Raw genomic sequence first — 27,055 nt, forward strand, 5'->3', positions numbered from 1 at the left:
CATTAGGATGTTCAGTGTCACGAATCAGGCGATGTCAGATGTTGATTTGGTAAAATCCATTCCTTTTCATTCCTATGAAAATAAAACGCAGAAAGCGTCCTGATGGTATATGAGAAGTATCCATGCCTGTTCCACGTCTCCTTTTCATTTTTTATACCCTCAAACGCCGTGTTGAGATGGCGGCAACCCCGTCTCATAAATGCTAATGTTCTGTTGAAATCATAAATCCGGTTTTTCCCCTTGTCCCTGTGGTATCGAACGCCGAGTTGAAGTGGCGCTTTTGGAGGTATCATGATCATTTTCCCATATTTCGTAACATAAATCCGTGAAGTGAACCCTTGACCGCCTCTGTCAATGCTAATGCTGTTGAAGAAAAACCCGGAATAATTAAAAGCACGTCACGCATCCCAACATCTGAGATGCATGTTTGTCGAGTCGAGAAAACTCTTTAAGCCTTGTTGGCATACTTCTCACGGAAGTACTTGGCGGCCTCAACCATGTGGGAGAGGGCACCCTTGACCTCATCCCACTTGCGGGTCTTGAGACCGCAGTCGGGGTTGATCCAGAGCTGCTCAGGCTTGAGGTAAGCAAGCATCTCCTCGATGCGCTGCTTGAACTCGTCGAGGGTGGGAACACGAGGAGAGTGGATGTCGTAGACACCAGGGCCGATGTGGCGGGGGTACTCCTCGTCAATGAAGACCTTGAGGAGCTTGGCATCGGACTTGGAGTTCTCGATGGAGAGGACATCGGCATCGAGGGCAGCGATGGCGTGGAAGAAGTCCTGGAACTCAGAGTAGCAGAAGTGAGAGTGGATCTGAGTGGAGTTCTCGACATTGGCGGTGGCGAGTTTGAAGGAGTCGACGGCCCACTTGAGGTAGGCTTCACGCTCCGCACCCTTGCGGAGGGGAAGACCCTCACGGAGGGCAGGCTCATCGACCTGGATGACGTAGATGCCGTTCTTCTCAAGGTCGACGACCTCGTCGCGGAGAGCCAGAGCGAGCTGCTGGCACTGGACGGACTGGTGAACGTCGACACGGGGGAAAGACCACCGGAGGCAGGTAACGGGGCCAGTAAGCATGCCCTTCATGGGCTTCTTGGAGATGGAGGCAGCGTACTTGGACTCCTTGACGGTCATGGGAGCGGGGCGAGAGATATCGCCGACAATGATGGGGGGACGGACGCAGCGGGAGCCATAAGACTGAACCCAGGCGTGGGTGGTGAAGACGTAGCCGTTGAGGCGCTCACCGAAGTACTGGACCATGTCGTTACGCTCGGGCTCACCGTGGACGTAGACATCGAGGTCAAGCTCATCCTGGATCTTGACGGCGAGCTCAATCTCCTGCTCAATGAAGCGCTCGTACTCCGCAGCGGAGATCTCACCCTTGGTGAACTTGTTACGCTGGACACGGATCTCGGAGGTCTGGGGGAAAGAGCCGATGGTGGTGGTGGGGAAGAGAGGGAGAGAAAGGTGCTTCTTCTGCTCGGCGTAGCGAGTGTCGAAGGGGGCCTTGCGAATGTGCTGCTCAGGGGTAACCTGGGCCTGGCGCTCCTTGACAGCGGGGTCGTTGGTGCGCTTGGAGTCAAAGTGGGCCTTGATGGCAGCAGCGTTGGCCTCGAGCTCAGCCTTGACGGCCTCGGGCTCGGTCACAGCCTTGGCGAGGGTAGCAACCTCCTTGACCTTCTCGCAGGCGAAAGAGAACCACTCGTAGACATCAGAGGGGAGCTTCTTCTCGCTGGCGAGGGTGTGGGGAGTGTGGAGGAGGGAGCTGGAGGTGGCGACAATGACGCGCTCAGGGCCAAGGGCCTTGACGGCAGTCTGGAGGATCGCGAGCGACTTGGCGAAGTCGTTCTTCCAGATGTTGCGACCATCGACAACACCGGCAGAGAGGATCTGGCTGGGGCCGAGCTGCTTGAGAACAGGCTCGAGCTGCTCGGGGTTGCGGACAAGGTCGACGTGGAGACCAGCAACGCCGGAGAAAGCGGGGAGAACGTCGAAGTTGTGGACGATGTCACCGAAGTAGGTGGCAACGATGACCTTGGGGACGGCATCGCCAGCGGCGGCAATGGCCTCATAGGCGGGCTTGAAGGCAGCCTTGACCTCGGGGCGGAGATCGAAGACGAGGACGGGCTCGTCAATCTGGACAGACTCGGCACCAGCGGCCTTGAGCTGCTTCAGGAGCTCAACGTAGACAGGGACAAGCTTGTCGAGGAGGGTGATGGGGTCGACGGAGGAGCCACGGTCAGCCTTGCCAAGAGCAAGGAAGGAGACGGGGCCGACAAGGACGGGGCGGGTCTGGAAACCGGCCTCCTTGGCCTCGAGGAACTCGCGGACGGGCTTGGGGTCCTGGGCGAGGGTGAAGGTCTGGTTGTCCTGGAGAGTGGGCTTGACGTAGTGGTAGTTGGAGTCAAACCACTTGACCATCTCGAGGGCGGGGACATCGACACCACCCTTCTGGTGGCCACGGCCCATGGCGAAGTACTCATCGAGAGGGGAGAGCTTCTGGGAAGTGTAACGCTCGGGGACAGCCTGTAGAGAGTGGGGCCAGTCAGTTGACGTGATCCCAGGAAGTGGAGATGGGGGTGGAGCTGCTTATAGCAACTTACATTGAAGAGCTGGATGTGGTCGAGGACGTGGTCGTAGTGGGCGAAGTCGTTAGAGGGGATGATGTCGACACCGGCATCCTTCTGGATCTGCCAGTGGGCGAGACGGAGCCTCTTACCCTCGGCGAGGAGAGCCTCCTGGGAGATCTTGTCAGCCCAGTAAGCCTCGTTGGCCTTCTTCAGGTCACGAAGGACACCGATGCGGCTGGAGCATGATGTTAGCGATGTTGGTCCAGAGCCAATTGGTGTGATAGACAGCAGCGGCAACTTACGGGAAACCCAGAACCGAGGACTGGACCATTGTGATATGTGATTGTGTGAACAAACGGAAATTAGGGGGGTATGGAAAAGACCTCGCGACTGCTCTTGGGACAAAGAGCAAAAGTAGACGAGGGGAAAAGGAAGGCAGGATGGATGGGGGAATGAGGGAAGGAGTCTCTGGAGAAAGAAAAGAGGGGGAGGTCCGAGTTTATTTATGTGAGGGGACTGAGCGAGGAAGTGGAGGGGGGAGATCTGAGAGGGGAGGCAAGTGGGCTGGTTGGATGGATGGGTGGAAGGCCGGGGGTGTTCGAGTGCGGTGAGTGAGAGTCTGAATTTCGGACCTTGGACCGCGTTGGGAGGGATTGGAGAGCCTGGGCGTGGACAGCTGGAGGCCGTGATCGGTGTGGGGCTCACTTTCCACTCACGGCGCCCAAGCTCAAGCTCTCCTCGTCTCTCTTTGGCCGGATTCTCACGAACAATGCCATGGGACGGAACAGCTCAACAAAATGCACGCGGGCTGACAGCTGGCAGATCTCAAATGGATGATGGACGTTTTGGTATTGTCTAGATTTTTTGATCTGTTATTCTATCGGCGGGGTAGCGAGACACGCGATGGCATTGACTGGTTAGACTGGTCTGAATTTGATGCTTTCTGTGCCTCTAGCATCTGCAGATCTGCACAGCTCTGCACACCTGAGAAGGTGGGCAAGAGGCTACCGTCTCAATCGCCAATGGCGCGCCAAACTCAAACATTGTACTCGCAGCTCAGGGACCAGGAGGTGGGGTGTTGGCGGTGGGGCGCCTGTTGCCGGAACCCACGAATCTTTCGATCCTTTGTGAAGCTTCTGATTGTTTGCCAGACAAAAAGGACAGATTGGACGGCATCATGCCAGCTGCGCTCCGGTTTCTGCCCGCATCAGCACCACAGGGAGCACAGGCCCAATGAAATTGTGGTCGGCGACTCATGGACTTTTACGGTCATATCAAAATGCCACACAAACGCTATCCATCGAACCGATGATGTGACCGGCCTTGTCTCCACCGGGCTGGCAGGAGCTGGGAATAAAAGGAGTCATCCTCTGGAGCTTCAGGTCGGAATTCGTGGCGATGGAGGTGTGGTGAGGAGCCCGACTCCGTGCAGAAAGCCAGGACGACCATGCTATTTTTGCCCGTTGACGGAGCGGCGGCGGGAAGATGCGCGGGGACCTCAAATGCTTGTCTCTGGAAAATTTTGTAGCCGAGCAGCCGATAGTCTGGGGAGCTCCATTCGGCCGCACGGGCCAGCCCCGACGTTGCTTTCGGCCGATGGATTCGAGTCTTGGCATCCTAGGAGACTCCGTGCGTCGACGTTGAGGTAAAGTTGGCCCAAGCTTCTTTTGAAGCTTCATCTCATGTGGCTCGTGCTCAGGGGAAGCGAAAGAAGCTGTCACGTGGGAAGCGGCCCGAGCACAAAGATGGTGGTTTGAAGTTTCGCTGTTGCTTCCTTGCCTGCCATGAGCAGAAGGTGGAGCAAAAGAGAGGCAATGTAGAGCTTTCATTGGACTATTTCAGCTCCATTTGCTCATTTTCCATGTTATTAGTTCCCGCTTCCAACTGGCTCCAACCAACCCGAAACCTCCAACCAAGGAACGGGCGCTCTGTTCAGTTGGTCCAGTCTTTGGTCTTTGGGGAGTGACATCGATTGACCGCACTGATTGCCTGCCTGACACTTGACCCTGACCCTGACACAGCCTCAGCAACAACACCCGACCGCCGCAGTGTTGTCGTCGTCATCACACGAGCGCTTCCACGGCGCATCGCATTCTCCATACTTGCCATTTGCATCTTGTCTATCTACACCATAATCACTACTCTAATTCAACTACTAGTCACCTCCATTCCGTGACTGCCGACGAGGAGGAGCTTGCTGCCTCTTTCGCCAGTTGCCTCTCCGCTCTCTTGAACCCCCTTTTCCCCTCGTCGTGTATCAGGTGTTGCTGCGTCTATTTCCGCGGCCCCTAGCCCCTCTCTTCCTCCTTCGATACTCCTAGACTCGACACTCAGTTAATACATACGAGGAGGAACCGCCCATCATGTACTCGAACTCGAATGCCTTTCTCGGGGGCGCCAACAGCCTCCGTCCCGGCCAGCAGCCGCAACAGCAACAGCAACAATATGGCGCCCCGAGTCCGTTTGGCCAACAGGGCCCGATGCAGCCTCAGCCGACCGGATTCGCGCCGCAGCCCACCGGGTTTGCTCCCCAACCTACTGGTTTTGGTCAACAACCTACCGGCTATGGTCAGCAACAACAGCAGCCGCTCCAGCAGCAGTTCACGGGATACCCGGGGTTGCAGGCCCCTCAGCAACAGCCTCAGCTCCAGCAACAGTTCACCGGTTTCCAGCCTCAAGCTACTGGCTTCCAGCCCCAAGCTACTGGCTTCCAGCCCCAAGCGCCCCAGCAGCAGTCGTTCCAGACCGGCATGCCTCCTGTCCCAGCGATTCCCCAGCAGTTCCAGCAACAGCAGTCGTTCCAGCAGCAGCCGTCGATTCAGCAACCCCAGCCGACTGGGTTCCCCTCCGTACAGATTCAGACGCCGGCCCAACAGCCTGCCCCGACTGCCCAGGGTGGCATCGTCCCTCCTCCTCCCGTAAAGCCCCAGGCTACGGGCTTCTCTGAGATGGCCGCCTCGTTCCAGACGGCTGGGGGCAAGGGACGGAGGGCCGAGCAGAAGACAACCACCGTCAAGATCCCCAACATCCGCCTGTCTTTCATCACGGCGCATGACCAGGCCAGGTTCGAGACGCTTTTCAAGTCGGCTGTGGGGGATGAGGGACAGACTACCATGTCTGGTGAAAAAGCGAGGGATCTCCTTCTGCGGTCGAAGCTTGATGGAGACTCCCTATCACAAATCTGGACATTGGCGGATACCACAAGGTCTGGACAGCTGCACTTCCCCGAGTTTGCCCTGGCCATGTATCTTTGCAACCTCAAGATCACCGGCAAGGCACTTCCTAATGTCCTACCTGATCATATCAAGAATGAGGTTTCAAGCATGGTTGATATCATTAACTTCAGTATCAATGAGGACGCGGGCTCTAGCTCTGCCCCGGCAACTAACGCCCCTAGCTTTGCTACGCAGCAGAACACGGCCGCCCCTCCGACCATTCAACAGCCCCAGCCGCAGCCGTCAAACTCTGCGATTCTTCAGGCGCAGATGACTGGTTTCCCTGCTCAGCAAACCGGTTTCATGGGTCAGAACCAGGGCCTTCAACCCCAGCAGACTGGATTCCCGGGAATGAACCCCCAGCCAACTGGCTACGCCGGTCCCATGCCTCCCATGCCTCCCATGCCGACCGGATTTGGCTCAAGTCTGTCGCCTAACGCTGGCCCTGGAGGCATGGCTGCTCCTCTCAACTCTCAGCCCACGGGAATGCCTGGACAATGGGGACTTGTCAATACGCCTGCCACCGGATTGCCTCTCATTGATGCGCTCCAGGCTCGCATGATGCCTCAACTAGGACGTGAACAGGGGAATTATACTACGGCCGGACTTCAAGGTAATGCCGTTATCCCCTGGGCCATCACCAAGGACGAGAAGACGAGGTACGATGCCCTGTTCCGGGCTTGGGATGGTCTGAACAAGGGTTTTATCGCTGGTGATGCTGCTATTGAGATCTTTGGCCAGAGTGGCTTGGACAAGCCTGATCTTGAGCGTATTTGGACCCTCGCCGACAATGGAAACAAGGGCCGCCTGGATTTGGATGAATTTGCGGTGGCTATGCATCTGATTTACCGCAAGCTTAATGGCTACCCTATTCCTAACCAGCTTCCTCCTGAGCTTGTTCCTCCGTCTGCGAGAAACCTCAGCGCGTCCATTGGTATGGTCAAAAACATGCTTCATCAAGAATCCGAGTTCCGCAAGAACACTGGAGCCTCCCTGCTGCCCCAGAAGACCGGCGTCAGCTATCTTAAAGGCCACTCCTTCAAGAACACTGGGGCCAACCGCAAGGATGCAACCGTGTTCAAAAACAACGATGAGGAAGTGGGATATCGCTCCAGCGCACGCCGCCGCATGGGCGCGTCTCCTCGTCCCGAATCTCCGGCCTCTACTAATTCTGGCGATGATTTGACCATTGAGCAACTCCGCAAGAAGATTAAGGAGAAGCAGGTACTTCTTGATGCTATGGATTTCAAGGATGAGAAGAACATGGAGGAAGACGACATCCTTGACAGACGCGACCGCCGCGAGGCCGATGAACTTTATCGCCGTATCCGGAGAATCCAGGAGGACATTGACAATCATCCAGATGCTCAGCTGATCAGTGCCGACTCTGACGCCGAGAGACGCGCATTCAAGCGCCAGTTGCAGCAGCTTACTGACAGAATTCCAGAGCTAGCGTCTCAGGTTCGGAAGACCGAGAAGGCCATTGCCGACGCCAGACTTGAACTCTTCCGCCTCAGGGATGCCAAGGCCCATCCCAACAGCGCCGCCGCTATTGTTGGTACTGGACCGGGCGGTATGGTCACCGAGTCCGACAGAATTAAGGCCCGTGCAAAGGCCATGATGCAGCAGCGTACAGCTGCGTTGATGGGCAAGAAGATCGATATCGGTGATGATGACGCCGATGTCCCCAAGCGCTTGGAAGAGGAGAACATCAAGATCAAGACCGAGAAAGAGAACAACGAGCGCATGGTCAGAGATGTTGAAGATAGCGTCCGCGAATTTTCCAAGGGTATCGAGGATAGTCTGAAGGAGGGTGCTCCGGATTCCACCTCTGAACACGAAAAGCGTCGCTGGGAGGATGCTCTTGGCGTGGAGGACGAGGTCAGAGACTTCATCTTTGATCTTCAGCGGGAGAGCCGGGCCGCTCGTATTCGGTCTCAGGACCGCCAGGGCGGCCGTAGGGCCACTCAGGAACCGGTCAAGGCTGAGGCCCCGGTTTTTGCCCCGGTCGAAACCGCTTCCCCGTCGATTTCGCGGACATCTACCCCAGCCTCCACTGCTGGCGGCGGTTCTTACTCTTCCTACAAGACGCCAGAGGAACGCGCTGCCTTCATTAAGCAGCAGGCTGAGCAGCGCATGGCCGAGCGCCTTGCTGCTCTCGGACTCAAGGCTCCTGGTAAGCCGGGTGAGACTGCCGCTCAGCGAGCTGAGCGCGAAAAGGCTGAGCGAGCTGAGAAGCGCCGTCAGGCCGAAGAGGAAGATGCTCGTCGTGAGGCCGAAAGACAAGCAAAACTGGCTGAAGAGCAAGGCGGGCCTGCACCCGTCGCATCTCCTAAGGCCGATTCTCGCAAGCCCCCTCCGCCCCCGAGCAGAAAGGCTGGCAAGACTGACGATAGACGCGACGAAGAGGCTGCCGCTAAGAAGGCTGAGGAAGAACGCCTGGAACGTGAGCGGGAGGAGCAGGAGCGCGAAACTCATGAGCTTGAGTGAGTCACACTCTACGTTGACACATTTGCATATTACACCATAACTAACAATACAATACAGGGAAAGCGCCAAGGTCCAAGAAGACGAACTTGCCAAGGAACGTGCGGAAGCTGATGCCCGTCTTAAGGCCCTGGAGGAGCAAGTCCGTTTGGGCAAGCTCAAGAAGGAGGAGGAGAAGCGTAAGAAGAAGGCTGCTATGGCTGAGGCCAAGGAGAAGGAGGCCCAGTTGGCTGCTCGCCGTGCCGAAATCGAGGCCGCCCGCAAGCGTGAAGAGGAGCTCCGCAAGCAACTCGAAGCGATTGATGATGAAGACAGCTCCTCTTCTGATGACGAGGGCCCGGAGCAAATCACTCCCCAGGCATCTACCCCTACTGTTGGCGGTAGCCAAGTCGGCACTCACGAGCAGGAACCCAACTCTCCCCCTCCTCCTGCGCCGGCGTCTGTGGCCTCGCCTCCTCGAATCGTTACGACTAGCCCCAACGCCGAGAGGGAGAGTCGCAACCCGTACTTCAGAATGATGTCCCAATCCTCTGAAGCATCTACTCCTTCGGTTGCCCCACCAGTCGCATCGCCTCCTCCGCCGGCCGACGTCTCGACCAACCCGTTCCACCGCATGACGCAGGCAGCCGCCGCGCCAGCTGCTGCTGTTAGCAGCGCTGTTAGTGGTGCTGTCAGCGGTATTACCGATGCTATTAGTGGTGTTATGCCTAGCAGACGTCGTCCCAACGATGATGATGATGATGACTGGGGTTCAGACAAGGACTCGGACGATGAGGACTCCGATGACGAGGGCAGACCGGGCGGCAATAGCGCCGCTGCGCTTGCCTCCATTCTCTTCGGCACCATGGCGCCTCCTCGTCCCCTGTCCGCCACCGGTGACAAGCCTACTGCAAGCTCTCCTCCCGTTGTGAGCTCCCCTAGCTCGCCTCCCCCTCCTCCGGCCCCAGTGGAGCCCTCTGCTGGTTCTCCTCCTCCTCCTCCCCCTCCGCCCCCTCCCCCGGGCCCTCCTCCTGCTCCCAGTGGTGGTGCTCCTCCCCCGCCTCCTCCTCCTCCTCCGCCTATGCCTGAGTCTGGAGCTCCTGCTGCTCCTCCTCCGCCCCCTCCTCCGGGTCCCCCTCCCGCTCCTGGCGCCGCTCCTCCCCCGCCGCCCCCTCCTCCTGGCGGTGCTCCTGCGCCCTCTCTTCCTCCTGCAAGAGCTGGTCTCCTCGGAGAGATCCAAGCCGGCAGGGCGCTCAGGAAGACGCAGACGAAGGACAAGAGCCAAGCTGCTGTTGCCGGTCGGGTGCTCGACTAAGCGATGTCTACATTGTTCTACCACCATTAGGCGTTGTCTTGGAATAAGTGGCGTATGTGTGGCAATGGGCAGGGTCATGTAGGAGTTAGGGGTTCATGCGGCTCGGATGCGCAGCGGTGGTGGTACAGTGGTACTAGCTTGCTGCTGTGTCAGGTCAGGTTCAGGTAGAAAGGATGTAGGAAGAAGAAGATGCTGTAGGGGAGGGGGTTGGGGACGCGCATGGTGGATGGTTACGCAGATGGCGTTGTATGAAACAGGATGTTGGATGGATGGAAAGAGACTGAAGAATTTGCAGTGAAGGGGATGGGATGCAAGGAGGGAAGCAAGTTGAGAGAGAGAGAGAGAGAGAGAGAGAGAGAAATTGGAACAAGGGTGGTTGGGGAGACACAAGAACAAGGACAAGAACATGAAGGAGAACACACGCACACGCACATACACACACACTAGATGGGCACAGGGCACACACCGCGAGTCGAGTCTTGTAGCTTATCTACATCTACCTCTACCTCTCTACCTTCACCTACTTCAGGACATTGGACTTTTTTCAAGTTTTAATCTCTCATGTTTAGTTATTGAGACGCTGTATGGTGTCCCGTCGGGCGGAGGACTCGCCCCTTTTTTTTTTTTTTTTGCAGAATATTTAAAATAAGAGTGTATTTGAATCAAACTTGCCCGGTCCTCACTTTGCACTACAACGGACTAGTTCTAGGATGCAATGGGCTTCAAGATGATACGCAACTTTGATCAACCGGTAGGTAACCCGCTGGTGTTTAGAGGTGAGATTCCATCACCACCATTACCATCACTTACCATCTATGCACGCACGCACGAACGGCAGGCAGAATCCGAGCTGATCGAACACCACTGAATACCTGGGGGTTCGTTCCTCTTGTGTCGAGCAAAGGTCCCACCGTTCGACGACCGCACCACAACCCCCAAGTAAGTATTCATCGACCACTCCACTCTACCACTACTCTACCTATGTAATATCTACACACCTCTAATAATATAAGTTCCTCGATCTCCTTCATTCAAACACATACGACCATACCCACTGGAAAACTCGGGATCCCGTCCGCTCTCCCATAGATAAGCCAGTGAGGGCCTGACTAGTAGTTGGGTCGGTGACGACCAGCGAATCCCAGGTGTTGTATGTTTTTTTTGTCTTTTGGGTTTTAGATTTTTTTGGTCTTTTTCTCATCAGGGCCTGTTTGTTGGCTTTTTGTTTTGTTTTCTTGGTTGTTGGGTTTTGAGGATCGTGCTGTGCTTTTTTTTTTTTTTTTTTTTTGGGTTGGTGGTTTGAAGGTGTTGGAGATGCCCTGAGAAAGGAGATATCATCAGATTGGATCTGTCAGATGGAGTGAGTGGATTCAGCTGCCCTGGGTTCAGATGAACTGCACTGTACCGCTTCCTGAGTTTTGCAAATGTCCTAGAAGCCCCTGATTACTCGGCATCTCTGGAAAGTGAATGAAATATCAGTCTAGTTTGACTTCGTATGCGCTGCGCTCACTGCATATGGCTTGAGGCTTTTGGTTTTTACAATGTGGCTTGCGGAGTTACTTATTCTCCGTTTTTGCATATCGACGTATCGACATGATGTAGGTCGCCGGTTGCCGCCGCCATGATTCCATTGCCTATCTACCTTACCTATCCAACCATTCGTTTCTAATCTAGGCTCTTTCTTCACTTCCAACTCACTCAAACTATCGGGAGTAATTGTCAAGGTGAGGAGAAAATGATGGTTTGATAATGTTGTGTCAGATCCACCCACTACCCACTCGATTTTGATAGCTCGCAGTACATACCATCTTCGGCCGGCTGTCAGTTACATGATGCAAGAAATGTGTTACTCTCAAGGAGGGAAGGGGAGATCGCTGCCGCGATCATATTTCGTGCATCCAGTAACAGCGAGAAAAAAATGACCCAAGTCAACTTGAAAGCTCGAAGTGGTTGCATAAAGATGAAGGCTGGTTGGTGCCTCAGGGCACGGAGGGTACGGAGCAACGAGCGAGCCGTTGACTGACTGGAACGGGTGGGCTTTGAACGAAAGGGGGATTGGAGGAGGGAGTGAAGAAAGAGTCCTCTTGGATTTTTATGATAGGTTTGTACACGTTGGTTTGACTGGATGAGAGTTGATGACAGCGTTGAGAGATGATTGGATCTTGAGTGTAAGTGGACAAAAGTCCAAAAGTCAGTTTGATGTACTCGCGCAGATGCGCAGATGCGTCGGTCCAAAGAGGGTTGCATATGCTGTGCTGTTGTGCGTGTGTGTGTGGATGGGTGGGGAGTACGTTCAGAACCTCACGTTTCAAAGGACTGGGACTGGACTCGAGAGCTCTCAACCCGAATTCCGACTGTAGTTCTTGGATAGATAAGTGAAGTTGGTTTCACGGCGGGAAATGGTGCAATGCTTGCATCCTTTTTCGTTGGGTCGAACGGCGAGCTACACTACACCAGGTTCGTGACTATTGACTATGTATGCAAGATTTGAGCATCACGAACCTTGTGGTCGGATTGTCATGGTGGTGTGAACTTGAGAAGCCTTTCATCACGGTTAGATGGGAAGCTTCTTCCGCGAGCCCTGGAATTTCGTACATATAGTGGTTGCATATGTACCCCGTGTCATTCACCCATGTTACATACCTTAGCTGCCCGGTGTGCATTAGGTGGTGGAGGCGGTGGATCATAGAGGTATCTTTCTTGCATGCCTAGGGTGGATTTGGGCATCGTGACTTAAAACTCTCGATCTTCTGAGTGGTGTCTGCTGCTGTTGAGCTTCCTCGAAAGTAGACTGGGGGAGGAATTGAGTGGCAGTCTAGAAAGTGGCGACATTCCTGGGTAGTTTAGTTATATAGAAAGAGCGCATACCGCGGTGAATCGACTATGAAGACGAAGTTGTCGGCTATACAGTATTCGCACGGGCGCAGAGTTAAAGAGGTTGCAGCTGAAAGGATCGAGCCTCTACACAGTATGCATATCGACATGGTGTAGTCATGAGAATGCATCGCGGCATCACTCGTCTGTCATGTAAACGGTAAAGACCTGTGCGGATGTAGAAGCGCGCTTAAGAACCGACTAGAGGTGCGTAACGCAAATCATCTCAAGTGTCCAAGTGAGGAAGTGTGGGGAGAAACCAAAGGGATGGAAGTGCAAGACACATTGTCTTGTCCGTTCCCCCGAACGGACCGAGTGACGAGCCGGAGGATGGCGGCGACAGCGGACCAAGAGTACGGGACTTGGTAGATAGCCCACGGTAAACCGTCTCACCGTCTTCCTGTGTGCCCAGACAAAGATGCAAAGGGAGTGACGGTCAAGACCGATGATGTCACCTAATATCCGGGGCTTCACGCCTTTTGAGTGGTGAACGCTGGATGTTGGAGACAGAAAGTCAATCCGATCGCTTGGGCCTCCCTTGGATTCTCATTCCACTTGGCAGGTACCGGTATGCCAAGTCCGATGTTGAAGCACTGGAACGGGCTGGACGGCGGAGCCTCCTGAACATCATGGCATTCCAGTTCGATGGCGGACTCTTAGGAGCAATCTCGATTCCGTTTGTCGAGTGGGAGAAAGTGGTGTTGAAAGTCGAAAGGTAGCACTGACGTCGCGTAGGCCCCCGCACTTGGGCTTCGTTCATCCGCCTCTGATTGGTCAATGTTAGAGTGGATCACAAAATCGACGCGGAAGTTCGCGCCAAGACCAGTTAATTGAAGCTCTCAGACGTGCCGGTGCACGTTCCAGTTGGGCAGTTATTCAAGAGCTGGAGAGGTCCAAGAGGGAGGTAGCGCCGGCGTCTTCCGGGCCTGGTGTCTTCAACCGGACCCGAAGAAGCTGAATGGTCGACGATTTCCAAGTATCAAACGTACTGCTCGCAAGGTGAGCATGTATTTGACGCCAAAGGTTGGACGTTGACGCTGCGGCACGTTTGGTGTAGCCGTCGACGGTGGCTCGGTTCCGTGCGCATCGAGGTACCCGGCGTCGGTCGAGTCTCCGTGAAATATGAGATCTGAAATCTGACGGATCTCGGAGGGGTGGAGGCGGGGACGGTAGGGCATTGAAGTATGAAGTGAATCTTTGTGGTTGAGCCCGTCGGGTAAAAGATAGGACAATACATTCCTGTAGAGAGAATGCGCGCCTATGAGGTTCAATGTTGGGCGTGAGCGGAAGTACCCGACTAGCGGACGTGCTCAAGCCTGCCCGACAGGTGCAGTACATGCCTGTCAACTCTAGCAAAATGCGCGTGCTGCTAGACTCCTGCACGAAAGAATGAGAAAGAAAAAGACAACGGCAGCTCATCGTTACATAACGTCCCCGCTATCAATCATGGATCTATCATCCTTGTCTGATAGCCCAATCCGTGCAAGACATGTCTTTGACGACAAGAAGGTCACTATGAGGCAGTCTGTCCCGCTCTCTCAGTGTCGTCCACTTCAAGTTACAATGGGCTCTGCCACACCCTTGCATCATATTGGGACGGAGAGGATAAAGAGGTTGCGTCTTGTAAAACACAAGAGTGACGGAGACTGGTTGAAAGTGGAAGGAAGGACACTCCATTCTTTACCATTCATGAATTAAGGCCCATCAAGACCCATGGAGGCCCACCACTTTAACCCCCTGTCCATGGCCAGCCCGCGGCCGTCCCCAGAGTCCAATCATGTGTCATCGTGCCCCTCCCTGCCTGGACTTGGCTGCGTTCTTGGAACAGCGGGTGTGAGCTGGCAGTCAGTGGCATCACTCACTTTCTCTCGGTTCTCTCTCGCCTGGAACCGTCGAGGTCTCTTTTTGAACCTGTCTCCATCTTCCACTTTTCTCTTCTTGACGTCTCTCAACGTCCCCAAGGTAGACATCTTTATGTCTATACTCCCCTCATCTACAAACCACTTACACCACGGTCACCTTGACCATGATATATTTTATATACAAACGAGCATTCTTATGAACCATCCTTGTATCCAGCTGAAGTTACTTCGGTTTTCGCCTAGCATCTTCACGGCCACAATCTGAAAGAAAGAAAATCCCATTTCTTGGAGGCGACCGACTTGTGCCTGTTCTTCCCGCAACGACGATCCATGCGATAACCGTTTTGTCACCCCCGTCCCTTGCCAGCCAGGCTCAGAGACCCAGAACGACTTCTGGCTTGGAACCCAAAAAGTGCCAGTCGCTGCCACCCAGTGCGAGTGCCAGTGACCCAGCCTGTCCCGTCACTGTCCACTGCGCCCACACTGCTCTTTCACAGCCCAGCCAGCCAGTGCCAGTCCATCTGGCCAGTCATCTTGTACCTCCTCCTCCCTCCCAGTCCCGTCCTAGTGCTTCTTGTTCCACTTCCTTTCCACTTTCCTACATCCAACTCCACGGACTAGCTTCCTTCTACCTCTATACTTCCACCTCAGGATCATCAACGACTTTTTACCTACCTACGACATCGAAATAGGTCACCTCACAAACCGACACTCGTTCACCAATATTCAGTCGCAACATAGTGGCCCCAAGAACCACACGATTCGACTATCCCCCCGGTCCAGTTTCGAATTTCTCAGGCCCACTGCTTCGGCAAATCAGGCTGCGCATGACAGCAATATCACCATCACCAAACCACCAGTGTCCGCTGTGACGGAGCAGTGAGCATCGACTCGTTGTTTGCTACCTGTTCCTAAACCGGCCTCGATCCCTGGACTCTTTCTCCCGTTCCGGAACATCCCACACCCACAGTCGACATGATGGCAAAGCAAGCACGCTATGGGGCGGCCGAGCCGCTTCAAATCTACCAGGACGACTTGTATGACCAGACAACACCCGTTATCAGTCAGGCCCCGATGCCTCTCGCAGCAAAACCACCTCGTCGCCCTCTTCAGCCTGCCAACAGCAACAGCGTCATGCTTAAACCACCAAGTGCCATGGCGCCTCTGCAGAAATCACCCTTGAAGCCAGCAAACGCACGGATATCTGATTCTTCCTCTGCCCCGACCAAGCCCTCTCAGGCTCAGAAGAAGCTCAACAACGTACAGATGCCTCCACCTGGTACTCTGGCCCCGTCAACCGATTCACTGCAGAAGAAACCCCCCATGTCCCGGTTCAAGACCGTTGCTCAGAAGCCTCCGGCGCAGGATCTCACCAACCTTCAGTTTGTAGATCAGAGCCCGCAAACGACCATCTTCCCAGCGCCGACTCAGTTCAGCCTACCTCTCGAGAACTTCTATCAGAAACCTTCCGGGAAACGAGTGCTGACTGATTCACCCACATCCGATAAGGAATCAAGGCCGGCGAAGAAACAGAATACTGGCGAGCCTATACCGATACCAGATCCCGGCTCGTTTCCTCCAATAATAGACGATGGAACAAAACCTCATCACAGTTATGCAACGCTTATCGGGATGGCCATTCTACGCTCACCACAACGGCGCCTCACGCTATCTCAGATATACAAGTGGATCGCCGAGACCTTCACCTTCTACCAACTCTCAGATTCCGGGTGGCAGAACAGCATTCGACACAACCTCAGTCTGAACAAGCATTTCATCAAGCAGGAGCGACCAAAGGACGACCCGGGCAAGGGAAACTACTGGGCCATCGAACCGGGGGCTGAGCAGTTCTTCATGAAGGAGAAGCCGTCGAGAAAAGCGCCACCTTCGGCCGAGAACCTCCCAGTTATGTCTACACGCCTCGAGCCATCTCAGCCACTCGGAGTTCAACCACAAGGACCCAAATCTCAGTCATCCAAACCTCAACCGCAGCTACTACAGGCACCACCACCACTACCTCAGCCACCTCAGGCACCCCTGCCAGAAGAACCTGTCCTACTACCGCAGCCCCCCACAACACAAGCTCAACTGGCCCCTCATCCGTCGTCATCACAGGCCACATTGATGCCTCTTCTTCCAGAGCTATCGTCAGACGCCACGATTCCCGCATCCGAGATCGGGTCGGTGGAGGATGTCACATATCAAGGGTTTGAGCATGGAGTTTCTAATGACTCCAACTTGTACTCGCCCCTTCCTGCAATTGTACAATCCTCGCCGCCAGTTCCCAAGCACATAGAGGCCCGGCACAGCACAACGCCTCCCCAACCGCGGACCAAAGGACGCCGCAAGAGATGGACCACCTCGATGGACGATAGTGGGTATATTTCCTCGCTTGATTCTTCAATCTTGCGCCCTAGTCAGCATTCCAACCTGCTTCACTCTGCAGATCGTTCGCATCTCAGTACGGGTCGGGCGGAGGAGGAGATCGCTCGCCTTCGAACATCATCATACGATAGCCCATCAAAGGGCCGCTCGTACGGCTATGCTCCCCCTTCTTCTCCGCTACGTCAAGCTTCGGCCACCCAGTCTGGCCAAATGCTTCCGCCTCTAACACCGGCAATGAAGCTCAAGGCACCACCTATGCCTCCACCATCGGTATCCCCTACTACCAACCTTCGCTTACACCGCGAGAGCGTCCAGTCAATGGTTGACGCTACTTATCAACGTGTAGCCGCCTTGCTGCCTGAAGATGACTCCCTTCTACAACTTACACCCAACCCCAATTTTACCCTTGATGACATGCTGTATGGATTCGAGCGCGGGACAGATAACGTCACTTCTGAGATCGATATCTTCCAGGACAGCCCCTTTGGGTACTACAACTTCGGAGTCTCGCCCGCTATCAACCAGTACAACGGTTCTCCGATCAAGCAGTCAGCAAGACGGCAGCGGCCTGAAAGGTCGCAATCGACCGGTGCGCTTACCGAGATGACAAACTTCTCTCGCGGCAACGGTAATGACGCGGCTTCTTTCCTCAAAGTGCCTTCTCAGCCAGTTGACCTGAACACTGGGACGCCGAGCAAAGTGTTTGAGGGGCTGCCCTCTTCACCCAGCAAGGTATTCCTGGAGTCTCCGTGTAAGATCAACCCTATGAGCAACCATAACCTCGAGAACCTGGAGCCGTGGATGACGATGAACGATCTCTGCGGTCCCGACTTCCTAGAAGATAACGACTTTTCCGGAATCGACATGCTTGCTGGATTCGAGAAGATTGGCTCGACTCCTGCTAATACTTCGAGGCCCATCAACAATGCACCTACGATAGCAGGCCCTCCCCCGAGGCAGTCTTATAGTCGCTGCTACAGCAACATCTTCTAACTCGCATATTCATATTTGCTGTTTTGCTGGATATCAGCCTTGAATAGCGCCGATTGGGTTTAGCACGGCATAATGACGACTACTACCACGGTGTTGACCTTGACCTGGACTGTGTTACACACCCCTTACTACATACGAGCTTGAAGCACCACAGCCCTCAAGCTTTATTACATCTACCTCATGATAACGAACAACGTCTTGCCGCCGTCAATTGTGGTGGCCACGAGGGAACATTGCATCAACGGCGTTACTTTCCACTCACATAAGAGTTTCGGTGCCTTGCCTCTTCCTTCTCATTTTGCTTTTCGAACTTCCCGTTACCTCACCAAAGCCAGGACCCTGCAAAGGGATGTTGGATGTTTTGCCTTCTTTCAAGGCAGTTGGTATCAGTTTTCTGTTGATCTTCGTGCTTTCTATTCCGGATACATACCGGTTTCTTTGCCTTTATCTTTTAACAAAGCGTTTTTCTTTTCCCTTCCCCTTAGGTCGGTCTGTTTGCTCTTGGAATCAGCTTGGTTGGGTTGGGTTATCACGTCACGGGGTCTATTGACTGGGGTTGGGAATGAGAAGTCGGAAAACAGGTTAACGACATGAAGGAGTTCGATGTGTTCTTCAACCGCCGTTTCGGATTTCTTTCTCCACGCGGTATGGATGGTTAGGATTGTTATGGTCTTGGGATTTTAAGGGATGGGAAATGGATACAAATGTCCTTGGGTATTTTCCCGGTCAAGGAAAGGGACAGACAGGTTTGAACCCGGTCGGCTGATCGGTTTGGTTGAGTGAGGTTGGTTCACGTTGCATAGCAAGAGCGATACGGCATGGGTTGATTGTTTCTGTCTGCCTTTTTTTTTTCTTCCTTTGGCGGTTCGGTCGGATATTAGCGTCGTCAAGGGTATCGGTGACGCAGGACAGTGGCACAAAATCTGATTTTCCCATCTTCTTTTGCTTTTTCAGTGTTCAATCTACGGTGTCCGTGGTAGCTCAGCATGACCGAAATGAATAAACCAGACATGAGTTACTATAATGCGTTCTTGTTCCACACGAAGCAAATACTCGGCTTTGCCTTCAAACCTCTCATAGTCACCTGTTTGTTCAACAGTCTCCTTGTCATCCCGTCCATCTCATTTCTATCTTGTTAAACCGGGCACTCTTCGAGAGCAGATACTTCGTTGCAACGGAGCCTATACAGTACATCGTCTCTAACTCCCTCTACGTACTTAGTCGCAAGTGACTACTTTGGCCTTAACCCAACTACCTAGACCAACCGTCAAAGTGTATCAACATTAGCCATACAAACATACCGCAGAGAAGATTGACAGCAAGTGAATACTAGACTAGGGGACACTCGGTCCCAAGTGCACCTAAACTACATTACATGTATACAGTATTTTTGATTGCTTCAAACTAGGAGTTAGATGGCGAAACGGAACCTTCTAACTATGTATACCCACTCGAGCCACTGAAGCAAGGTCACTCACTGCTCGGGTGAGCGTAGGTCAAGGCAAGCTTAATGTGTCTCGCTTCCTTTGGGAACCTTGGGCGAGGTCTTGATCGAAGAACAAATACGTACAAGGAAACAAACCAGCATTGAAAGATGTATTGTGATCGTTGTAGTAATGTGCAATCGAGAAAGTTCGAGAGTGTTTTGTGTACATTATCATTACCTACCTCTATGTATTGTGGTATCGTGGACGGCATCCTCACGTGTGTCAGTTGTCCCATCCCAAAAGATCTTTCTGAGAGGGAATAAAGATTTCTCTGAGAGGGAAAAAAGTTAGCGCGGTTTGCCTTCCATGTCAACAAACAACAGGAAGACGATCGAAAGTCAGAAGGAAAGAGTACGTGGAATAAATAATTTCCTTCGTCCAAGCGTATGTAATACCCAGAAAGCCACATAAATCGAAATATCTATGGTCCGGTTCGTATGGTCCTCTGAAGTCCCGTTTAACCTTCTCCCCATCCTGTAATCCCATAACGCCCTTATCCCATGCTTTGTTGTTGTTGATAATGATGGCATCTTTCTTCGCTCCTTGGAGATTTACGACGCTCCAAATACTCGCAAACCCGCTGCAAGCCCTAAATAATTATGATATTGCGAGGTTGGAATGTTGAATGACTCCAAGATCTTGGGAGGGTAAGCAGTACGAAAGGCCTGTCGTGCGTGGTCGTGTTCAGAACTTCAGATCTCGCTCATTCCCCGTCATACTCCCTCATCTCCCCCAGCGCCTTCTTCAATCGCCTCACCCTTCTTCCTTATGAACTATTCCCGCCTCTTCATCTCGTTTATCAACGTCTCAGAGTACCGCTCTCTCATCGCCTTCTCTGCCTTCATCCTCTCTTCCGCTTCCCGGGTCCGCTTCCCCTCCTCATCGAGGACATACTGGAACTCTCTGTCCCACCTATCAAGCGTCCTGGCGCACGCCTCATCGAGCCTCATAGCAGCATCGCGCACCGAAACGCCAATGTTCGCGATCACACTCCCTGCGGAGTTGACCCAGGGGGGACTATCCCGCTAGTAAATACCCATCCTGGTGGCCCACGAGCCAACAACTGCCGCTGCCGCGCCCCCCGCGGCCCCTGCTAGCCCGCCTGCTCCTCCTCTCCCTGCTCCTCGTCCACTCCCGCCAGTTCCACTACCGCCACCACTGCCGGAGCTTCCAAAATCGCTTCGTGCTGCTTCCTTGCTAGCGCTTTGAAGATGTTGCTGGGAGGTGGCATGGAGGCCGTGGTGTGGGTTGACGTTGATTTGGTAGGTAAACGGGTTGGAATCGTTGGTGGTGATGGGCGGGATGTGGTCCTTGTGGGTATTGGCGATGGTGATGCATTTGAAGACAGTTGATTGGAGGGTGGATTCCATTGCGTTGCGGACTTTATGTCGTTCTTTTCGCAGGGAGAAAAAAAGGGGGGGTTAGCGATTGTAGATGTTCACATATAACGATGACGGAATTGAACCGGAAAAAAACATACCTGACTCAGTCCGCGGCTCAGCAACCGTCACCTTAACCGTCCAGTTCTCCCAACACACCTCGTCGTCGCCCCTCCCCATACCATACCACGTCTTCCTGCGCTTCTTCTCAAAGAACTGCACCGTTATCTGCCCGCGACCCCCACCGCCTCCGCTATATCCGGGACCGGGACCGCCATAATGATGTTGCGACGAAGAAGACTGGTTGCGGTCGACCTCGAGCTGGCGCACGAGCGTGGCGACCCGCTGGTCGATGAGCGTCTCGATCTCGGCGTCGGGGATGTAGGCCAGCTCGAGGCCGCACACGTCGCGCGTCTTGGGCTCGTGGGAGACGAAGTAGCGCAGGAAGAAGATGGTGTGGAGGATGCCGCGGACGACGTCGCGCACGGAGGCGGGATCGGCAAAGGCCTCGAGGGTGAACTCGGGCGCGACTTTCTCCATGGTTGCGGCGGTATTCGATAAAGATGGTAATTATTTGGTTGGTATGTTGTGTCTCGCTGGATAGCTGGGATGACGGCGGTTCCTTTCGCGGCGGCTGAGGTTTTGGCGGAGGGAGGTCCGGCGCTTCCCGTCGTTCTTGTTCTCGTTCTTCTCGTTCCTGTTCCCTTTCCGGTTTCTTTAGGTCATGCGATTACGGCAGGCGACCGACCGGTGACAAGCGATAAGCGGCGGCAGGATGGTGGAGGGGTAATTGATTATCGATTAAGGTACGGCGGAAAGATACAAATGCGCATTGATGGGACAAATTGAGGGGCAACAAGCAGCAGTTCTCTGCACTCTGCAAAGTCTGCAGTGATCTCCCTGGCGCGGCTTCGGGGCGGCTGGGCGGTCAAAGAGTTGTTAAGGACAAGGGCGGTTTTTGGCGGATGGTGTGACGTTGTTCCTTTCTGGGGTCCAACTTCCCTGTCACTTGCGGGACCTGCGGGACCCCGGGGGTCGCCGGAGCCCACGCTGGCTGCAAGAGCCCCACATGCCCCGGATTTGGTTGGGGATTGAAGACTGGGATTGCTCCTTTGAGAAAGAGAAATGACATCAGCAGTTTGACCCCTTTTCATCGACTGAACGCACCGTGACCAGCCCAATGAGCCGTATGAGTGTCTTAGATGCACATAGTTATTCATAAAAGTTGGTCATTTACTGCGACCATAAAATGGATCATCGAAGCTCGATAACGAAGGCAGTTTTCAAAAAGGCCGGGGTGATTTGGCGTACTTTACCCCTGTCGGAGCACGACCGGAGCTGGACCCAGTCGTAACTTACATACGTTACAACTCGTAACAAAACGCCACACACTGGGTACGGCTGACAGGGTTAGGGTCTCCGCAGGGATCGATCAGCCCTATCAGCCCGATTGGCCACGAGCCGAGGTTATCAGTGCGCTACGGGGCATCCGCTCGATGGATTACAGTACGGGGGCGCGACCTGGACTCCCGAATTTAGCTGAAGCTGGGGGGCTCTTCACCGTTAGGAACCCATACTTCGAGATCCATTCTAGCTGCAAACTCGAGATTCGACGACCACGCATCGCATACGACACCGGCCGATTACATATGCGCCATCGATAAAGACCTTGAATAAGACGGGGCACGACCAATTGAGCTTGCCGTCCTACAATTCCCAATCGCCGCCATGCTCGCCTCGACGCGGCGGTGGTTCAAGCGCAATCGCACACCTTTGGCCATCGGTGCTGGTGTTGTCGGCGCCGGCTACGTCGCGACCCAATATGTCCTGAGGAAGCTCAATAATGCGCGCGAGCGCATGAGCAGCGATCGCATAGCCAAGGAGAAGTACGTTTTTGTTGATCTCCTTGACGTCGTCGGCTAACCCCTGAACCCCCTTATCGACAGTTTGCGACGCCGCTTCGAACAGAACCAGGAGGACTGCACCTTTACCGTCCTCGCCCTCCTACCTACCGCGACGACGAACATCCTCGAGGCCCTCAATACCGAAAGGATCACATACGAGATCCAGCAGATGAAGAGCCCAGCCAACAGGAAGAAGAGCATCAGCTCTCTCACCCCAAGCATATCCGAGGTCGGCACCATGGACGACGATGGCCGTAGTATGATCAGCGGATTCAGTGTGCAGAGCGAGGGTGGTGCATATCCCAGCTTCCTGGCCCCAGGGCCTCTACCATCTGTCGCAGAGGGGGAATCGGCCCCCCAACCAGAGGCGCCCAAGAAGCCGCGCAAGACTAAGAGACAGCTCTGGGATGACCTCAAGATCAGCTGTGAGCCCCCATCCTGGCCATCCTCCATCTTCCCACTGGACTCGACTAACACACTGTTGGACAGCAATTACCCGTTCTTTCACCCTGATTTATACTCTCGGTCTACTTACCATGCTCACACGGATCCAGCTCAACCTCCTCGGCCGTCGCAGCTACCTCTCATCTGTCGTCTCCCTCGCCACCGGCTCCGCGCGCGAGGGCGCCATCGCGCTCGAGAACAACGACGACGACGGCGATCTCGACGGGGAAGGCCAGGCCTACGGCTCCGATTTCGAAGTCAACCGCAAGTACCTCACCTTCTCGTGGTGGCTTCTCAACCGGGGCTGGGTGGACGTCATGCAGCGGGTTGAGTCCGCCGTCCGACAAGTCTTCGGCCCGCTCTCGCCTCGTGACACCATCACCTTCGACGCCTTCTCCAAGCTCACCCGCGAGGTGCGCACCATCATCGAAGGCTCTTCGGCTGGTCAGGGAGGCGCAGCAAGCACGCAATGGCTCCCCTTCCTCCTCCCGCCTCAAAACATGGAGGACTTCGTCCTTCGCGAATCCGGCATCCTAGTAGACGACTCCCAGCTCTCCTCGCCGCCCAGCGCCACCCCCGAGGGCGAGTCCACCACCTCCCTCCGCCGCCTCCTCGACGAAACCGCCGACCTAATCGAGTCCCCCGCCTTCTCCTCCGTGCTCACCCAGCTTCTCGACGAGGGTTTCACCGTCCTTCTCGACAACAAACTCACCGTCGGCGCCTTCGAAACACCCTCCCTGCCCGCCGCCGTCCCGCCCGCCGTGACACTCACTCCCGAAGCCGCCGCCGCCGGCGAAGACGTAGTCACGTCCACGACCCTCGTCGCCACTTCCTCCGACCTCAACAACGTCAACAACGCGGGGCGCCAAAGTATCGACATTGAACGCCCCGCCGTTACCCGCGCCGTCCTCCTCCCCAAGATTCTTTCGATTCTCACCCGCCAGGCCCACGCCATCGGCAACGGAATGCCGAATGAGTACCTCCAAGCCATGGAAGGCGTTCGCGACCTGGAAGGTTTCGCGGCCGTGGTGTATAGCAGTAATTGGCAGGCGGAGATTGCGAGCGAGGAGTATGCTGGTGTTCCGGCGGCTCCTGTGTCTGCGCCACCACCATCAGCTCCCGCTCCCAGGGGAAGTAGTAGGAGAGAAAGGACAGCAACAGTGGAAGAAGAGTCGGCGGTGCTGGTCGAGTCTCAGTCATTAGGTGTGTCTGGGACAACGGCGGCGGCTGTGGAAGAGAGTTTGGTGGTTGTGGATCCTAATCCGGATCCGACGGCTGGGTTTGATAGTGCGTGGGAGAGGGCGATGAGCGCGTCGCAGGCGGGGTCGAGGGGGCCGTCTTTTGAGGATAGGAGATGAGGTTGTGTAAGTAATAGTTTATGTGTGGAGGGTTATATGCATTGGACGGGGAGAATTGATTGGATGGGTGGGTGGGTTTTTTGTATAATGAACTGATGGACGGATGGACGAGGGCGTGTAGTGCGAGAGAAACGAGGGGAGTAGGGGAGGGGCAAGGGGAAGGGGAAGGGGGGGAGGCTAGATAATGAGTGTTTATGTTATACTATTACTATTACTCTAAGATAGCATTATACGTATTAGATGGAATAAAGAGGATCATAAAGCTTCCAGGTCTCAAGGTGGATTTTTGAGAGTTGGTTGTGGCGGCCAAGATTGGTTGGTGTTGGGTTAAGAAGTGGTTTTATGTGCCATTAATTTGTTGGTATTCATTATGTTGGTTCTTTCATTACGACTATTATGTGAATGGTATAAATGTTCCACCATTTCCATCACGGCCATCCCGCGCCGGTGCTCTCGACGGATCGTTTCACGTCTTTATATGCATACATTCCTCCTCTTCATCTGGTCTCATGGCGAGGCCAGTTCCGAAAGCGGCCAGCTCCATTGGATTGGTCCACTTGTGTCTTGCATAAAACTGACCCGAAAAACTCCCGCTGCTTATATTCCCTTTTAGTGAGCCCAGGCTCTCTCTCGCTCGCGAATCGACAATGGTTTGGGCTCGGGCTCTCTAATCCTTTAGCCAGAGGCCATAAGCCGGACCTAACCCAAAGTCTTGCCCCGGGGGAACCTCATTGCACTACTGCCTTTATCCCGTTATCGTTGGCCGCCGGTTCGACCGCTATGTATCGAACTCTTTCATCAGCTTTTTTTATGTCTGCCAGGGAGCAGAAAACTGAGCGAGTATGTTGATGGGTTTGGGTGGGCTCAAGACGGTAGATGGAGTGTCGTTGGAAGCCCCAATTGCAAAGCGAGAACGGCCGGATCGGGTGTTTGTGCTCATGTGCTGTAGTGAATAATCTCAATCAAGGGCTGGACGAAGAAGTTCTCACATCAAACCCGTGATAAACTGATTCAGACCCAGCTCGAATAACTCGTTCCTGACGCCGGCGCCGCCTTTGTGTTCGACGGGTGAGAGGGGGTTTTTGACCACTGTTATCGTTAAACTTCCGTTAGCCCCTTTTCATCCCCTTTTCTAACCCATTCACAACCACAACCACAACCACAACCACGCCCTCCGGGGAAGGAGTGCTAGTCCAAACAGACTCACCATATTCACACCACAAATTAATGTATATCTGATGCATCACGTTCCGCATGCTCAGCGTCCCCGTGTCCGTCAACATGACAAAGCGCAGGTTGCTCGCCGTCTCGTAGTAGTGCAGCTTGTACTGGGCCGTTCGGTAGCTAATAAACGCGTCGTCTTCGCCGCCCAGCTTGCGCACCATGTTGCGCAGCGAGAACACGGTGCCGAAGATCAGCTTGGCGTCGTCCGACGCTTTGTTGGCCGCGCTGACGGCCGAGCGTGCGCTGCGCAGTGTGTTGGGAGGATGATGATGAGGGTCGGAGGAGGCGACGGCGGCGCCGGTAGTGCTTGTCGGGCCATCATGTTGTTGTTGTGCCCCCGGGGCAGGAGGGGGTGGGAGCCAGGTTTTGGAGTAGATGCATTCCGCTGTTGGTTGGGTAAGGGGAAAGTTAGTAAGGTGTCGGATTGGGGGATAAGGGGGCGGGCGGGCTTACTATGCCGGTCGAAGATGTAAAACGAGTAGACGACCATGGTTGGTGATGTAGCCCGTAGATCGATTTGCGGACTCGGGGGAACGGCGGATGTACAGCGAGGACCCGGAGGCGTGGGAGTGCTGTGAAGCCGACGGGTTGAAGCGAGGTAGACGTTGGGACAAGATGGTCGGAGAACTGTTGGTTGCGATTGCGATTGCGACGGGAGTTGCGATGATGAATGCGGAGCGGATCCCTGCCCCGGTGTCCCGTTGTCGGCCGCGGGAGTCGTTCGCCCGGGCGTGCTTCCTGTGGGGTTGGATGCGGGTGCGCTACGGCCCCAGGGAAATGCGCTAACAGTGGAAACTTCCAGCGCAACTTTCATCCCGTCAGCCTCCCGAACGCACAGGCTGCAGTGATCTACCGTATAATCTCTCGAAATTGACTTTCGGGAAAGCACAGAGCGGGTAGGGTTAAAGGTGTCGAATGTAGGAAAGAAGCAGAAAAAACGCATGTATGTGGTTGAATGACTCCTTTAACCCTACCCGTATGTGCTTTCCCGAAAGTCAATTTCGAGAGATTATACGGTACACGACGGCAAGCTCCGCTATAACGACATGCCAGGTATACACTACAAAAATAGCAGACAGCAAAATCAGCATTGTCGATTTTACGATTCTCTCCATCTTCTTGCTACAGTTCATCTATGGTAGCGGAGACAAACAGTTCTCATAGCAAATGGGCAGTGAGGAAGTAGTTTCCAAACTGAAAAGAGAGTGCAAGATTGACATCATGGAGGGGCAAAGAGCAAGGAGAATGGACAGGCAGGATCGTGAGAGCCCAAGTCGAGGTGCAGCTGCCCTACGAGGAGGACCTACAATACTACCGGAGCTCACATGTGAGATGTTGCACGATGATCTGACCCCTGGGGAATGGTTCCCTCTCACTTTTGTGCCTTTTGTCCACTTAACGGTTCCGCCTTTGTGTGAGCCCTGGGCGTTCCCGTTTCCATCCATCATTGAAAGAAGACAAGTTTATAACAGCAGCCTACCACAGTGCCGGGTCCATGTCCTACTCTCGCCTAATGCAAAATACGTGCGAGTTATCAAAGTCTTCCAAAATAATTACCCCGTGTCCTCTCCACAAGGA

General features: G+C 54.4%; 8 protein-coding genes across 8 annotated transcripts; 3 read left to right on the forward strand and 5 right to left on the reverse strand.

Moving 5' to 3' along the window:
* Positions 1-448: 448 nt before the first annotated feature.
* Positions 449-3,293, reverse strand: B0H65DRAFT_577814 (5-methyltetrahydropteroyltriglutamate-homocysteine methyltransferase; the record flags this gene model as incomplete). Its single annotated transcript, XM_062830707.1, has 3 exons — positions 2,874-3,293; positions 2,605-2,806; positions 449-2,527 (listed from the first exon to the last, which is right to left on the reverse strand). Exons 1-3 carry the CDS (start codon positions 2,900-2,902, stop codon positions 449-451), a joined length of 2,310 nt encoding a protein of 769 aa, XP_062679180.1. The 5' UTR covers positions 2,903-3,293.
* Positions 3,294-3,845: 552 nt separating this feature from the next.
* Positions 3,846-4,187, reverse strand: B0H65DRAFT_510408 (uncharacterized protein; the record flags this gene model as incomplete). The annotated part of the gene is made up of 1 exon (XM_062828400.1): positions 3,846-4,187. The coding sequence occupies one exon, from the start codon at positions 4,185-4,187 to the stop codon at positions 3,846-3,848; it is 342 nt and encodes a 113-aa protein (XP_062679181.1).
* A 623-nt stretch (positions 4,188-4,810) lies between these two features.
* B0H65DRAFT_252826 (uncharacterized protein) lies at positions 4,811-9,614 on the forward strand. Its single transcript, XM_062822500.1, has 2 exons — positions 4,811-8,272; positions 8,334-9,614. The coding sequence occupies exons 1-2, from the start codon at positions 4,935-4,937 to the stop codon at positions 9,565-9,567; spliced, it is 4,572 nt and encodes a 1,523-aa protein (XP_062679182.1). The 5' UTR covers positions 4,811-4,934; the 3' UTR covers positions 9,568-9,614.
* On the reverse strand, positions 9,614-10,211 carry B0H65DRAFT_252815 (uncharacterized protein). The gene has a single exon (XM_062822499.1). The coding sequence runs from the start codon at positions 9,973-9,975 to the stop codon at positions 9,661-9,663; it is 315 nt and encodes a 104-aa protein (XP_062679183.1). The 5' UTR covers positions 9,976-10,211; the 3' UTR covers positions 9,614-9,660.
* Positions 10,212-14,923: 4,712 nt separating this feature from the next.
* On the forward strand, positions 14,924-17,771 carry B0H65DRAFT_252892 (uncharacterized protein). The gene has a single exon (XM_062822501.1). The coding sequence runs from the start codon at positions 15,279-15,281 to the stop codon at positions 17,679-17,681; it is 2,403 nt and encodes an 800-aa protein (XP_062679184.1). The 5' UTR covers positions 14,924-15,278; the 3' UTR covers positions 17,682-17,771.
* A 2,422-nt stretch (positions 17,772-20,193) lies between these two features.
* On the reverse strand, positions 20,194-21,499 carry B0H65DRAFT_577820 (uncharacterized protein; the record flags this gene model as incomplete). Its single annotated transcript, XM_062830708.1, has 2 exons — positions 20,649-21,499; positions 20,194-20,549 (listed from the first exon to the last, which is right to left on the reverse strand). The coding sequence occupies exons 1-2, from the start codon at positions 21,085-21,087 to the stop codon at positions 20,194-20,196; spliced, it is 795 nt and encodes a 264-aa protein (XP_062679185.1). The 5' UTR covers positions 21,088-21,499.
* A 567-nt stretch (positions 21,500-22,066) lies between these two features.
* B0H65DRAFT_528500 (Peroxin-3) lies at positions 22,067-24,387 on the forward strand. Its single transcript, XM_062828895.1, has 3 exons — positions 22,067-22,433; positions 22,494-22,876; positions 22,941-24,387. Exons 1-3 carry the CDS (start codon positions 22,276-22,278, stop codon positions 24,251-24,253), a joined length of 1,854 nt encoding a protein of 617 aa, XP_062679186.1. The 5' UTR covers positions 22,067-22,275; the 3' UTR covers positions 24,254-24,387.
* A 209-nt stretch (positions 24,388-24,596) lies between these two features.
* On the reverse strand, positions 24,597-26,494 carry B0H65DRAFT_471711 (Longin-like domain-containing protein). Its single transcript, XM_062827115.1, has 4 exons — positions 25,931-26,494; positions 25,461-25,862; positions 25,243-25,342; positions 24,597-25,031 (listed from the first exon to the last, which is right to left on the reverse strand). Exons 1-4 carry the CDS (start codon positions 26,418-26,420, stop codon positions 25,007-25,009), a joined length of 1,017 nt encoding a protein of 338 aa, XP_062679187.1. The 5' UTR covers positions 26,421-26,494; the 3' UTR covers positions 24,597-25,006.
* Between the last annotated feature and the right edge of the window lie 561 nt (positions 26,495-27,055).

The sequence above is a fragment of the Neurospora tetraspora genome (genome assembly GCF_033439725.1).
Source record: "Neurospora tetraspora strain CBS 560.94 chromosome Unknown B0H65scaffold_6, whole genome shotgun sequence".
In the NCBI taxonomy this organism is placed as follows: domain Eukaryota; kingdom Fungi; phylum Ascomycota; class Sordariomycetes; order Sordariales; family Sordariaceae; genus Neurospora; species Neurospora tetraspora.

What these genes read in the sequence shown, in the direction of transcription:
- B0H65DRAFT_252826 (XM_062822500.1), top strand. Translation starts at nt 4,935, where the DNA reads ATGTACTCGAACTCGAATGCCTTTCTCGGGGGCGCCAACAGCCTCCGT. An exon ending in CGCGAAACTCATGAGCTTGA is followed by an intron (nt 8,273 to 8,333) that starts GTGAGTCACACT and finishes AATACAATACAG; the next exon opens with GGAAAGCGCCAAGGTCCAAG.
- B0H65DRAFT_252815 (XM_062822499.1), bottom strand. Translation starts at nt 9,975, where the DNA reads ATGTTCTTGTCCTTGTTCTTGTGTCTCCCCAACCACCCTTGTTCCAAT.
- B0H65DRAFT_252892 (XM_062822501.1), top strand. Translation starts at nt 15,279, where the DNA reads ATGATGGCAAAGCAAGCACGCTATGGGGCGGCCGAGCCGCTTCAAATC.
- B0H65DRAFT_528500 (XM_062828895.1), top strand. Translation starts at nt 22,276, where the DNA reads ATGCTCGCCTCGACGCGGCGGTGGTTCAAGCGCAATCGCACACCTTTG. An exon ending in GATCGCATAGCCAAGGAGAA is followed by an intron (nt 22,434 to 22,493) that starts GTACGTTTTTGT and finishes CCTTATCGACAG; the next exon opens with TTTGCGACGCCGCTTCGAAC. An exon ending in GGATGACCTCAAGATCAGCT is followed by an intron (nt 22,877 to 22,940) that starts GTGAGCCCCCAT and finishes ACTGTTGGACAG; the next exon opens with CAATTACCCGTTCTTTCACC.
- B0H65DRAFT_471711 (XM_062827115.1), bottom strand. Translation starts at nt 26,420, where the DNA reads ATGCGTTTTTTCTGCTTCTTTCCTACATTCGACACCTTTAACCCTACC. An exon ending in TTACATCTTCGACCGGCATA is followed by an intron (nt 25,863 to 25,930) that starts GTAAGCCCGCCC and finishes CCCAACCAACAG; the next exon opens with CGGAATGCATCTACTCCAAA. An exon ending in CAGTTTATCACGGGTTTGAT is followed by an intron (nt 25,032 to 25,242) that starts GTGAGAACTTCT and finishes TTCGATACATAG; the next exon opens with CGGTCGAACCGGCGGCCAAC.